Source organism: Corythoichthys intestinalis, chromosome 2 (genome assembly GCF_030265065.1).
Source record: "Corythoichthys intestinalis isolate RoL2023-P3 chromosome 2, ASM3026506v1, whole genome shotgun sequence".
Classification (NCBI taxonomy): Eukaryota; Metazoa; Chordata; class Actinopteri; order Syngnathiformes; family Syngnathidae; genus Corythoichthys; species Corythoichthys intestinalis.
Window position 1 is genome coordinate 40772753 of NC_080396.1, and position 14859 is coordinate 40787611.

Consider the following 14859-nt stretch of genomic DNA (forward strand, 5'->3'; position numbering starts at 1 on the left):
TAAGTATATCTTTTCATGGGACAACACTGACAAAATGACACTTTGACACAATGAAACATAGTTGTGTGCAGCTTATACTAGTCCTTCTAAAAAAATTAGCATATTGTGATAAAGTTCATTATTTTCTGTAATGTACTGATAAACATTAGACTTTCATATATTTTAGATTCATTAGACACAACTGAAGTAGTTCAAGTCTTTTATTGTTTTAATATTGATGATTCTGGCAAAAAGTCAAGAAAAAACAAAAATCCCTATCTCAAAAAATGAGCATATTTCATCCGACCAATACAAAAAAGTGTTTTTTTCAGCAGATGGAAGCATGAAGTGCTCCAAAATCTCCTGATAGCTAGCTGCATTGACCCTGTCCTTGATAAAACACAGTAGACCAACACCAGCAGCTGACATGGCACCCCAGACCATCACTGACTGTGGGTGGTTGACACTGGACTTCAGGCATTTTGGCATTTCCTTCTCCTCAGTCTTCCTCCAAACTCTGGCACATTGATTTCCGAATGACATACAAAATTTGCTTTCATCTGAAAAAAGTACGTTGAACCACTGTGCAACAGTCCAGCTTTTATGTAGCCCAGGTCAGGCGCTTCTGCTGTCGTTTCAGGTTCAAAAGTGGCTTGACCTGGGGAATGCAGCACCTGTAGCCCATTTCCAGCACACACCTGTGCACGGTGGCTCTGGGTGTTTCTACTCCAGAGTCAGTCCACTGTTTCTGCAGGTCCCCCAAGGTCTGGAATCGGCTTTACTCCGCAATCTTTCTCAGGGTGCGGTCACCTCTTCTGGTTGTGCAGTTTCCTGCCACACTTTTTCCTTCCCACAGACTTCCCACTGAGGTGCCTTGATACAGCACTCTGTGAACAGCCTATTCGCTCAGAAATTTCTTTCTGTGTCTTAGCCTCTTTCTTGAGGGTGTCAATGATGGCCTTCTGGACAGCAGTCAGGTCGGCAGTATTGCTCATGATTGTGGTTTTGAGTAATGAACCAGGCTAGAAGTTTTTAAAAGCCTCATGACTCTTTTGCAGTGGTTTTGAGTTCATTTGTTGATTCAGATGATTACGTTAGTAGCTTCTTTAGAGTACCTTTTCATGATATGCTAATTTTTTTAGATAGGGATTTTTTGTTTGTCTTGACTTTTTTGCCCAAATCATCAATATTATAACAATAAAAGACTTGAACTACTTCAGTTGTGTGTAATGAATCTTAAAATATATGAAAGTCTAATGTTTATCAGTACATTACAGAAAATAATGAACTTTATTACAATGTGCTAATTTTTTGAGAAGGACCAGTATAAAAAAGTTAATTTATTTTCCCCTCGAAATAACTCAAAATACTGTATAGCCATTAATATCTAAACCTCTGGCAAAAAAAGTGAGTACACCCCTTAGAAACTACGTACATCCCTAAATGTCCAAATTGAGTTCTGCTTGTCATTTTCCCTCCAAAATGTCATGTGACTTGTTACAGGAGAGCTGTTAGCATTGCTGCAGAGATTAAAGAGGTGAGGGGGGTAAGCCTGTTAGTGCTCAGACCATATGCCGCACGCTACATCAAATTGGTGTGCATGGCTGTCACCCCAGGAGGAAGCCTCTTCAGAAGACGGTACACAAGAAAGCCCGCAAACAGTTTGCTGAAGACATGTCAACAAAGCGCATGGATTACTGGAACCATGTCCTATGGTTTGATGAGACGGGGGGGCTTTCTTGTGTACCGTCTTGTGTACTGTCTAACAGGCTGACCCCCCCACCTCTTCAATCTCTGCAGCAATGCTGACAGCACTCCTGTAACGAGTCACATGACATTTTGGAGGGAAAATGACAAGCAGTACTCAATTTGGACATTTAAGGATGTACGTAGTTTCTAAGGGGTGTACTTACTTTTGTTGCCAGTGGTTTAGATATTAATGGCTATATTTTGATTTATTTTGAGGGGATAATAAACAAACTCTATTATATAAGCTGCACACAGACTACTTTTCATTGTGTCAAAGTGTCATTTTGTCATTGGTGTGCCATGAAAAGACATACTTAAATATCTGCAGGAATGCGAGGGGTGTACTCACTTTCGTGATACACTGTATGAACCGGCCTATTCTTGTTTAAATAATTATTAAGCACTTTGTTTATCCTATAAGCTTCATTTTTATTTCTCAAATATTACTGTGTTCATCTGCTATATGTTATATTTAACTGTTTTTTTCTCCAAACAATGAGTGATTTACAAAGGAAAATCTTACAAATTATCAGTGGTGCCCAAGCTTTTCCATACTACTGTATAACCTTTTGAGTCAGCCTATTCGTGGGCAATCATCATTCACTTTCAGGCTTGGTCCTATCCTCCCATTTATTATATCACTAAATTATTTCAATGGACTGGATTGTTTTTTAATGAACTGCAATTACAAGTGTTAAATGCAAAAGTGAACCAAAGTTACTGAAGATAGCGAAAAACAAACAGAAAAAAAACCCCAATGGTTTATATCAATTTAAACCATTTTTATTATCATTTGATAACCTTCAAACAAAAAGCATATTTCACAGTGTTCTACTAAGCATTAGGTACAAAGCCAGATAATTGAAACAAACAGTCAATCGTTGGTCAGAACTATTACATGTGTGCTGAGATTTATCCTGTCTTCTCACTCACAGACTCGTCTCGAGCTGTAAACAGAGTGACTAATTCAATGAGTCAAGTAATCATTTATTACTTTCCTTTTCAATCACGGGGCATTTTTATAAGCTTCCCGCATTAACCTTCATACACACACTGAGAAAACAAGTGACACAAATTCTGCAACTTCCATCTGTGGCAGCCCTTGGTGTCTTACTGCATCATAATAACAAAATATGGACGCAGTTTTCAGTAAAGATTAGTCACCGTGGGAGGTGCTGTCTAATTTGTACCAGGGGGCTCGTTACGAAAAAAATAACACAATGCAACTGCGCTTTCTGTATTAGATTTACACTTTTAGCCTGCTTGACATTTCGAGCTGCATGAACTAATACATCTGTTATTTGTTGATCATTTGATTATTAACATACTTCACAAACCAAATCAGCTGCTCTGCTGGAGATGTAGACAGAGCATACCATACAAGTCTGCCCCCCTCCTTCACCTGCCACCCACCAAACAAACAAATTCTCTGTGATTCGCAATTCAGCCTTCAGTGAAAGAGGAAAGCAGTGGAAAAAAAAACATTTATCTTCCACTCTCCTCTGAGCACCCTGACACTGGCATGGAAGAAAGCCACTCATCACATTCTAATCTTGAATTTCAGGGCTTTTATTTCACCCAAATACCATCCTGCTGGCCTTGTGAATTATTGACAGACTGACACCAATGCGAAAGGACACATAAAAGAGGCTAAAAGCTCAGGCCCTTGTCGGAATTGTCCTTTTCGATTGGCATCAAAAGAGAACCCAGCTAAATGTGAAAGTGAAATGAAAGTGGCCCTGTATTATTTTGCGTGATGCGATGAACAAATGACTTCTGACTCCATATGAAGTTGAAATCTTCTACATAGAACCTAAATGGCCAGGCAACTAGGAGCTCATACTCTACTTTGGACCAGAATATCGGCAAAAATAGATTTTTGTATTTTTACATGGGGCAGCCAATACAAAGCAAATTTGCTATCTGTGCCAGCGCTTGGTTCCTTCCCACATATAGTGAAACTGCACTTTTGAATATATGTGTCTATTATGTGTCAGCACTGTTTATATGTAACAGCAACCTGGGAAAAAGGTAAAAATATAGGCTTTTACAAGCTGTGCAAATGTAAAAGCTTCAGGAAATTTAACAGTGGATTGTTATATCAAAACCAACTGTTCCAGGTTCATGCACGATTCTTCAGTTATAGTCACAGTCCTGTTGTACAATTTCTGTTCGGTAACTGCGACAGCTATGCATTAAGGCGACAAGTTTAGAGGCTAGAGGGTGGGTGGAGTTGATTCTATTCAGTAGCAGACTTTGGGAATTAGGTTTGTGAGATGAGGTTTCACATGATTTGAAATGCCCCTAAATACATAGAAGCCCACAGTAAAGATGGCATAAGAAGAACGATTCTAAGCAGAGGACTCTGACGTACAGACTAAATGAATTTGGAAAATATGTTGGGGAGTTTAACACATTTCTAATCCACCTGGCTTAGTCTTCCGGTTTGTGGATCTGTCCATCTCTACCTTGACAATCATCGCTCTGCTCACTTAGAGCGTCCACCTCTCCCTTTTCCTGGGTGACATTGCCATTTACTTCCTCTTCTCCCTGCACCTCAATGGGAACTTGATCTTTTAAGTCCAAGGGTAGTGCTGTGTCGAGGCCTACAACATCACCATTGACACAGAGTGCCCCACCTAACACATCCCCTGGGCTGGTGCATCCGTCTTTGACAGGGGAGGAGTTGGCTGACTCATTACTGACAGGTGAGATATCGCTGCTGCTGTGGTTGACAGACTGGGAGCTGGATGCGGGGGGGTCTTTCAAGGGAATCTGCCAAGATGGGATCTTAGATATTGCGGGAGTTGAAGGAAATTGTCTCCTGTGAAAGAGAATATTAACATAATAATTTATCAATTGGAAACACAGTAGTACATTGGCCTTTTGGTTTAACATTTTTTTTTACACGACAGCACACCTTTAAATCTTACATTAGTTCTTTTAAAATGTCTGTATTTTTCATCAGAGTCTTTACTCGTGCCCAAGTTGATGCTGATGTCACTATTTTTTAGGCCTTCATTTCAGTCACAACGTTTTTTCCTTCCAACACTTTTTTGGAAATGTCTCCTTAGTGATGTGAAAGACTCATTACTAGCACATAGAGCGCCCGATTACAGTTTTATAGTTGCTCAGAGTGGCCCAACCAGTTATTAGTTTGAGGGGTGCAATTACTTTTTCGGACTGGGCAAAGTGGCTTTAAATAGCCTTTTATCCCTTCATAAGAAAATACCATTTAAAAACTACAGATTGTATATACAGGTAGTCCTCGGTTTACGAACAGGTTCCGTTCCAGCACTGGCGATGTCAAAAACAATCACATAAACTCGCAACAAGTATTCGACCACAATTGAAAACGCACAGTAAACAGTACAAAAGGAGTTACCGTATTTTTCGGACTATAATTTGCAATTTTTTTCGTAGTTTGGCTGGGGGTGTGACTTATACTCTGGAGCGACTTATGTGTGAAATTATTAACACATTATTATATCATTTTACATGTTATTTTGGTGTTTTGGATTGACACTGGTGGTTTGGTAAACTTGTTAGCATGTTCTTTATGCTATAGTTATTGGAATAACTCTTAATAGCTATGTTATGTTAACATACCAGCCACGTTCGCATTTCGTTGTTCATGCATCATTTAACATTATCATACTGTACTGTACTGTATTCAGCATGTTGTTCTCTATTGTATTTTAATTTTAAATTGCCTTTCAACATGGCATATCTGTTCTATGTGTTGGATTTTATCAAGTAAATTTACCCCAAAAATGCGACTTATACTACGCTGCGACGTATATATGCTTTTTTTCCTCTTCGTTGGGCATTTTATGGCTGGCGCAACTTATACAAAGTGCGACTTATAGTCCGAAAAACACGGTATATACAGCCGTCTCCTTTGGATGCTTTCCAAGCGACAAATGTGCACGCAGGCTGTCACCTCTGCTACTCGGCTGCTCTGTGTGTGCGTGTGTGGGGTGGGCACATCTGTACATGCGCTCACTTCCTGTTCTACACTTCCTGCACCAAAATAAAAGCAAGCATTATAATACAAAAGTCAACATTAAAAAAACAAACAAACAAACAAACAAACAAAAAAAAACAAATAAAAAAGACGACGAGACTCAGGTGTCTTATAGTTGAAATCGTGCAAGTCGGGCCCGTCGTAAACTGGGGACTTCCTGTACTTTGGTTATCTCCGTCTTATATTTACATTTGTTTAATTATCTGGCACATGAAGTAGGGAAACTACAAACAAGTAGAAATTTGAGAAGGGGGCAAGTACTTTTTCACAGTACTGTAGTTTTCCCAGTTAAATAGTGCATTTCTTTTTTACATTCCTTCTGCTCTCAATAATGAGTGAGAGTAAAAGTAATATCACAGGAGCAATTGGTGTCTTGTTTACCCATAAAAGTATGAAAAATACATAAGACTGCGCTAAAACGCTGATGACCGCAGTATGCTAATTGGCTAAGGCAAGTTGTGAAATAAAAGCAATGGTGCAATCTGTAACCTCTAGGGCCACAGTGAGATGATACCCCAAAACCACATTTGACATTTATGGTTGTCTAAGTGTGCAAGTGATTTGGAAGACCATACTGTATTTTATGAATTTATACACAAACAAATGTTTGTGTGACTCCTGAAGCAATACTGCAACTGAAAACAAGCTAAGACTGTGTCGGTCGTTTTTTTTTGCAATCTGCTTATTCATTCAAGTCAACATTAACATTACGCATGATTACATTGGAAAACAACCACCATCTTAAAAATGTAGAGGGCTGGAAGCAACCACATTGTATCTCACGAGGCATCCTCCAAAAGTTGATATGTATACTTTATGTACAATAAAAGTTGTACATGAAAAAATAGGTTCCATTACAATGATCAGCTAAAGTGTAATTGTTACACTGTGTATTGAACCTACTGTATATCATTGAACATTCATTCACTCATTATCTGTACCACTTATCATCACGAGATTCAAAGCTGTAGGACAATGTTGTGATCTATTCTGAAATAATGTTACTAAAGCTGAACACGTTTGTGACTGTTTTATCTGAAAATAACACATACCAGGCAAAAAGCAATCAGCCTACGGGAAAAAAAAATCTAAGTACTACACAAGCAATAAATAAATAAATAAATAAAGCATTATAAAGAAAAAAAAAAGTTGAGTATAAACTGAGTAGCCTATAAGTCGCATTTTTCATCAGAAATTTATTTGGAAAAAGACAACACCAAGATAAGACATTTTTACTTTCTCTGGCTACTCTTGTGCCTCACACTCAAATCGACTCCAAGAAACAACTCGCTATCGTCAACGCGGCGCACAGTCAGTTCATTAGTGAACAACACTACTTTCAGTAACGGTGCTCTGACAAATTAAGTATCAATCTTTGCGGGTGGAACAGACCAATAAGAACAGTCACTACAAGCAGTCGCTACAGTAAGAATAGAACAGGCTGACTAGGTGTACGGTATGCTAATGTAACACATTCAGCTAACGTTACATGACACATAAACAGCGAAAACACAACTATTGGCCTCTACTATCAATATATTGTGTTGGAATTTTCTAAACATGTATAAGTAGTAAAAAAAAAATTGTCGACAAAATAAAATGATACACGGTGGTCGCCATGTTTTTGGGTGCGCAGTGCATTCTGGGGCGAGGACGCAGATTGATGGGCTTCATTGTTTTGTAATTCGTCTGACAATATCGCACATCTTGAATTTTAGACACACTTTTCAGTCACAAGGAAATAAAGGGAGCAACGTAAGCCTGCATGTGTTTCCTAAGTTGAGGAAAAAAATAACAATAGCTCAGATGATTTTGAGGCTACTCATCGCGTTGAGTTCATGAAAGTGCTCACAAGTGTATATGGTTACAAATGACTACTTAAACCAAATGTAGTACAGTGGTACCTCTACATACAAAGTTAATTAGTTCCAGGACCTTGTTTGTAAGTTGAAATGGTCGTATGTCGAATTGGATTTTCCAATAAGAAGATATTATAATTCCATTAATTCGTTCCACAGCTCGAAAACCTACACTAAATCCTTAATAAATACTGCTGATACCAAAATAACAATAGATCAGATGATTTTGAGGCTACTCATCGCGTTGAGTTCATGAAAGTGCTCACATGTGTATCTGGTTACAAATGACTGCTTAAACCAAATGTAGTACAGTGGTACCTCTACATACAAAGTTAATTAGTTCCAGGACCTTGTTTGTAAGTTGAAATGGCCGTATGTCGAATTGGATTTTCCAATAAGAAGATATTATAATTCCATTAATTCGTTCCACAGCTCGAAAACCTACACTAAATCCTTAATAAATACTGCTGGTACCATTTCAAATGGTAATTACACATAGCAAAACAAATAAATTATAAACAAAAATCAGAAAGATATTTTTAATAATAATAATTCCTGTAATAATGTAACGAATCAGGTTCTAATGTGGCGGACGTTTTTTGCGTGCTGTCCCGTGGCTGACGTGACAGTGAAAGAGTGCGGTAGAGATTTTACTTTCTCTTTTTATGTTTTGTTGCTGGCGTCAACTGCAGTGGAGAATAGGCATGTTGTGTTGCACAAGTTGATGGAATAAATGATTAGAAACCTGAGGAAGTTGGCGACTTCTTTGCCTATGTTACCACAATAATAATAATAATAATTGTCACCTTAACTTACAAAGACTGGCGAACTGAGGTCGGAGGAGGAACGTCGAGACCGTAGACATTCTACTGCCGTATTGTCGAGCCAGTTCACGGATTCGCACACCACGCTCATATTTTTCTACCATTTCTATCTTCATTTCAATGGTGAGTGTCACCTTTTTTCTTTTTCACCACCTGCACTAACCTTGGAAACAAGAAAATCTGCCGTGCATCCGTTTTCCAGCAAAAAAACAAAGAAATTGCGGCGCTGTCATAAATCTTCATATCTCGAGCATGTCGTCGGCTGTAGAAACAAATGGCGAGTCAAATTTACGTCGAATGTCGAAAAGCTCATGTGTCAAAGCGATCGTATGTAGAGGTACGACTGTATATATTTATAGAACACTTAATGTCAAACAAGTAGCCGGCAATTGACAGCAACAGAAATGAAGTGCAGCAGACGTTGTTCATTGTGTTAGTATCAGTGAACATTTACCACAGGAAAAAAAAACATCGAACTTGACTTTCCAAATATTCCACCCGCATGTTGTCTACTTTTTCAGCTCGATTTTCATTGTTTTGGTCAATCTTCGTTATTTATGTTTCACATTGGCTCGAACTGGAAAGGCTCAACGGTTGAGTTCATTGCGGCAGTTGGTGGCATTATATACAGTTGTGGTCAAAAGTTTACATACACTTGTGAAGAACATAATGTCATGGCTCTCTTGAGTTTCCAGTTATTTCTACAACTCTGATTTTTCTCCGATAGAGTGATTGGAACAGATACTTCTTTGTCACAAAAAACATTCATGAAGTTTGGTTCTTTTATGACTTTATTATGGGTTAACAGAAAAAGTGATCAAATCTGCTGGGTCAAAAGTATACATACATGGATCTGAAAAAGCGAATCATTGACTTGAACAAGTCAGGAAAGTCACTTGGAGCCATTTCAAAGCAGCTGCAGGTCCCAAGAGCAATAGTGCAAACAATTGTTTGTAAGTATAAAGTGCATGGCACTGTTTTGTCACTGCCACGATCAGGAAGAAAATGCAAGCTATCACCTGCTGCTGAGAGAAAATTGGTCAGGAGGGTGAAGATTCAACCGAGAATCACCAAAAAGCAGATCTGCCAAGAATTAGAAGCTGCTGGAACACAGGTGTCAGTGTCCACAGTCAAGCGTGTTTTGCATCTCCATGGACTGAGAGGCTGCCGTGCAAGAAGGAAGCCCTTGCTCCAAAAGCGGCACCTTAAGGCTCAACTGAAGTTTGCTGCTGATCACATGGACAAAGATAAGACCTTCTGGAGGAAAAAGTGCCCAGCAATATGTTTGGAGGAGAAAAGGTGAGGCCTTTAACCCCAACTACACCATGCCTACCGTCAAGCACGGTGGTGGTAGTATTATGCTGTGGGGCTGTTTTGCTACCAATGGAACTGGTGCTTTACAGAGAGTAAATGGGATAATGAAGAAGGAGGATCACCTTCAAATTCTTCAAGATAACCTAACGTCATCAGCCCGAAGATTGGGTCTTGGGCGCAGTTGGGTGTTCCAACAGGACAATGACCCCAAACACACATTAAAAGTGGTAATGGAATGGCTAAATCAGGCTAGATTTAAGGTTTTCGAATGGCCTTCCCAAAGTCCTGACTTAAACCCCATTGAGAACTTGTGGACAATGCCGAAGAAACAAGTCCATGTCAGAAAGCCATCAAATTTAACTGAACTGCACCAATTCTGTCAAAAGGAGTGGTCAAAGATTCAACCAGAAGCTTGCCAGAAGCTTGTGGATGGCTACCAAAAGCGCCTAATTGAAGTGAAAACGGCCAAGGGACATGTTACCAAATATTAGCGCTGCTGTATGTATATTTTTGACCCAGCAGATTTGATCACTTTTTTCTGTTCACCCATAATAAAGTCATAAAAGAACCAAACTTCATGAATGTTTTTTGTGACAAAGAAGTATCTGTTCCAATCACTCCATCAGAGAAAAATCAAAGTTGTAGAAATAACTGGGAACTCAAGAGAGCCATGACATTATGTTCTTCACAAGTGTATGTAAACTTTTGACCACAACTGTAAGTCACTACCCGGAACACAGTGCCACCTAAACAACAATTGCGACTTACCTTAAAGTAAAGTTCTTAATATTATATTTAAGTGTGAATTATTTTCAAATGTTATATATAATGCATGAGTTCTTAACATTAAAATAAAGAATATAGAACCAACATGCCATTTTGGTCAGGTCGTCCCTTTAATAATTTTTTTTTAATGGAGGTCGGTCCGGCGTATAAGTCTAAACCCCGGCCAAACTATGGGGGAAAAAAAGACTTATGGTCAAGAAAAAAACAGCACTTTAAAAATTAAGAGTGTGGTGATGATAGATGAACCTGTACAAATGTTAGGTGTGACTAGTATTTAGCCAGATTTTGATTGGTAGAGAAGTAACTCACAATGTTAGTGTCACAGTGTACAAATGAGCCACACGCATAAAACTCTCAAATAAAAAACAGTACAGGCCTTTAATGCACACATACATTCAGACATACAGGGAGTGTATGTGTGGCTTGACTGGATAACTTTGTTACCTGCTGAGCAGTAAACCCTTCAAAGAGACTATCTCAGCTTTCAGCTCTCCAACCATTTGGTTTTCCAGGATGCGGCTAGATGCAGACGCCGTCTATAGAAAATATGACACACAATACATACAGGGAATGTCAACATGCCCCCTTTCAACAGTTCCTCCATTGTCACTGTATAATAAAAAAATAAATATAAAAAAAATTGCAGCTGTATTTATAATAAAAATTAAAGCGAGAGCGTGGCAGAGAGAGAGAGAGAGAGATAAGCAAACATGGCAACCTTCATTTCATGTGACTGAGGACAAGAAATTCCCATGAAAATCATATTTATGGCCCCACAGTGTGAATCATTTTGTTTTATTAAATTTCTGTATTACCCAGAAAAAAACTAAGGCAGTATGCACTGTTTGGAATAATGCCTTTATCACTAACAAAAGGGGCACATTCATGAATGCTGACACATTGCAGTCCGTCAAAGATGATTGCCTTCCGATGCATACATGAAAACTACTGTATGTACTGTAGAAATGAAAGAAAAACTAAGCATGGGAAATACAGTGCCTTGCAAAAGTATTCGGCCCCCTTGAACCTTGCAACCTTTCGCCACATTTCAGGCTTCAAACATAAAGATATAAAATTTTAATTTTTTGTCAAGAATCAACAACAAGTGGGACACAATCGTGAAGTGGAACAAAATTTATTGGATAATTTAAACTTTTTAACAAATAAAAAACTGAAAAGTGGGGCGTGCAATATTATTCGGCCCCCTTGCGTTAATACTTTGTAGCGCCACCTTTTGCTCCAATTACAGCTGCAAGTCGCTTGGGGTATGTTTCTATCAGTTTTGCACATCGAGAGACTGACATTCTTGCCCATTCTTCCTTGCAAAACAGCTCGAGCTCAGTGAGGTTGGATGGAGAGTGTTTGTGAACAGCAGTCTTCAGCTCTTTCCACAGATTCTCGATTGGATTCAGGTCTGGACTTTGACTTGGCCATTCTAACACCTGGATACGTTTATTTTTGAACCATTCCATTGTAGATTTGGCTTTATGTTTTGGATCATTGTCCTGTTGGAAGATAAATCTCCGTTCCAGTCTCAGGTCTTGTGCAGATACATACAGGTTTTCTTCCAGAATGTTCCTGTATTTGGCTACATCCATCTTCCCGTCAATTTTAACCATCTTCCCTGTCCCTGCTGAAGAAAAGCAGGCCCAAACCATGATGCTGCCACCACCATGTTTGACAGTGGGGATGGTGTGTTCAGGGTGATGAGCTGTGTTGCTTTTACGCCAAACATATCGTTTTGCATTGTAGCCAAAAAGTTCAATTTTGGTTTCATCTGACCAGAGCACCTTCTTCCACATGTTTGGTGTGTCTCCCAGGTGGCTTGTGGCAAACTTTAAACGAGACTTTTTATGGATATCTTTGAGAAATGGCTTTCTTCTTGCCACTCTTCCATAAAGGCCAGATTTGTGCAGTGTATGACTGATTGTTGTCCTATGGACAGACTCTCCCACCTCAGCTGTAGATCTCTGCAGTTCATCCAGAGTGATCATGGGCCTCTTGGCTGCATCTCTGATCAGTTTTCTCCTCGTTTGAGAAGAAAGTTTGGAAGGACGGCCGGGTCTTGGTAGATTTGCAGTGGTCTGATGCTCCTTTCATTTCAATATGATGGCTTGCACAGTGCTCCTTGAGATGTTTAAAGCTTGGGAAATCTTTTTGTATCCAAATCCGGCTTTAAACTTCTCCACAACAGTATCTCGGACCTGCCTGGTGTGTTCCTTGGTTTTCATAATGCTCTCTGCACTTTAAACAGAACCCTGAGACTATCACAGAGCAGGTGCATTTATACGGAGACTTGATTACACACAGGTCGATTCTATTTATCATCATCGGTCATTTAGGACAACATTGGATCATTCAGAGATCCTCACTGAACTTCTCGAGTGAGTTTGCTGCACTGAAAGTAAAGGGGCCGAATAATATTGCACGCCCCACTTTTCAGTTTTTTATTTGTTAAAAAAGTTTAAATCATCCAATAAATGTTGTTCCACTTCACGATTGTGTCCCACTTTTTGTTGATTCTTGACAAAAAAATTCAATTTCATATCTTTATGTTTGAAGCCTGAAATGTGGCGAAAGGTTGCAAGATTCAAGGGGGCCGAATACTTTTGCAAGGCATATAGATTCGTGACATAAGGAGAATCGAGGAAACAAATACATTTGGTCGGAGTTTTGTCCACTGTGTACACAATTACATTCCCTTCATATGTAGCACTGTGGCCTCTAAGTGCTGTTCTACTGTTCAGGAACGCAATTTGAAGTTAAAGGGCAACTATGGTCACAATAGTATATCAAAAGTTAATGAGTCCACAAAAGTTATTCAAAAGCTTGAAAATAGCCAAATGAAACTAATGAGTAAGAGTCTTATCAATATAGTTAAAACTAAATTCAACTCGAAATTAAATTCCTTTCATTGCACTTTGTTAAACTAATCTCTAAAATTTCAAATCTGGAAGGTACATTGGGGTTGAGTATATGTGCACACACGTGCTTTGTAGATATGAAGATATCATGCAACCGTATCATTTGGGGGAGCCCTGGTGAGCGTGCACTGAAGTATGGGGACCCCTGACACATGCTGATTGGCCCTTGTAGGAATAGTGTCAGAATTTGGTTTCAGATTACTGACACTGATTTATTTCCAATGAGGGAAATTTTCCATTTAACTCCTTCAAGGCTTCTTTTGTAAGCCCAGCAGAAGCATTGAGGTGATCTGGTTTGGTGGTTTGGTGAACTCCATAATACTCTGCTTTTGGCAGATGTTGTGATGGCTATACAATTTTCAATTCTTGTCAGATTGGTTTGCAGGCAAGTGTGAAACAAATGGAATGGGAATCAGTACCTCCAAATTTGAGGCCATGGTCCTGCCCCAAATGGAGCAGTCAAGTATCTTATGTCGAACAGATATGTGCAACATCTGCAAAAATGTGGACGCTGCATCAATTTAAGTCAAAAGGAAAAGCTCTCAATTTATCGATCAATCTACTGTATTTTCCTAAACCCAACTATTGTTACGGGCTGAGGCTGGTGATTGAAAGAAGGTAGCAAATAGAAATTGGTCAAAATGAATTTCCCTCACAGAGTGTTCGGGCTCTTCTTGGGAGACGGACCCTTCACCCAGGACGGGCTCAATGTTAACCACAAAATTAGTCATGGTATGTAGACTACAGGCATTTCCCTGAAAAGTCGTCGTATAGGTCTTTGGAGATGCTGTGGACCGGCACCGAATGCTGAGGGAGAGTCCATTAGTTTACTAAAATCTATATTACTATCCTAATTATTTGAAGCTTTAATATTGAAGTACATTCTCCATACACATTTTGTCCAAATAATTTCAAACAGTAAAACAGTAATTATTTCAAATTCATTAGAGATGTGGCTTTTTTTTTTCTGTAAAAGTCTTCAACAATGTACAATGAAATGTGAAATGAGATGAAATAACAATAATAGGTATTGTGATTCTGGATGGATAGAAGGTGTCTGTTCCCACAACAAAGACTTGCATATGAGCAAGAACAGATAATGTGAAGATACTCAAGTGAGAAAAGGCAAAGTCAAAGGAAAACTAGACTAAAACCGTAATTAAGTCTCTCCTAACTCACCAGAGGACGCTTGTTAGGAATTGTGGACCTCCTACCAGTGAAGGAGTTATAATTTGGACTTCATCGCTTGTAATTAAATCTAAAAGAAATTAATTGAATCACATTTGAAATTGATGACACTCATATACTGAACAAGGAGGCCGAGATGTAAAAGTGAAGAGATAAAGAAAAAGTGAGGTGTATTTTCTCTGTAATGGAGATTATCAGCAACACCTTGT

The 14859-nt window shown here is 39.0% G+C and overlaps 1 protein-coding gene across 2 annotated transcripts in view; it reads right to left on the bottom strand.

Moving 5' to 3' along the window:
- Nucleotides 1–1982: 1982 nt before the first annotated feature.
- pex14 (peroxisomal biogenesis factor 14) overlaps nt 1983–14859 on the bottom strand; it is a 101692-nt gene continuing 88815 nt past the window's right edge. Inside the window, exons 7-8 of one of the 2 annotated variants that reach the window (XM_057817855.1) lie at nt 10983–11074; nt 1983–4552 (exon numbers count right to left, since the gene is read on the bottom strand). In XM_057817855.1, coding sequence (XP_057673838.1) covers nt 4162–4552; nt 10983–11074 — 483 coding nt within the window. In that variant the 3' untranslated portion in view covers nt 1983–4161. The remainder of the gene's footprint in view (nt 4553–10982; nt 11075–14859) is intronic. The other variant, XM_057817847.1, reaches the window with a different exon arrangement.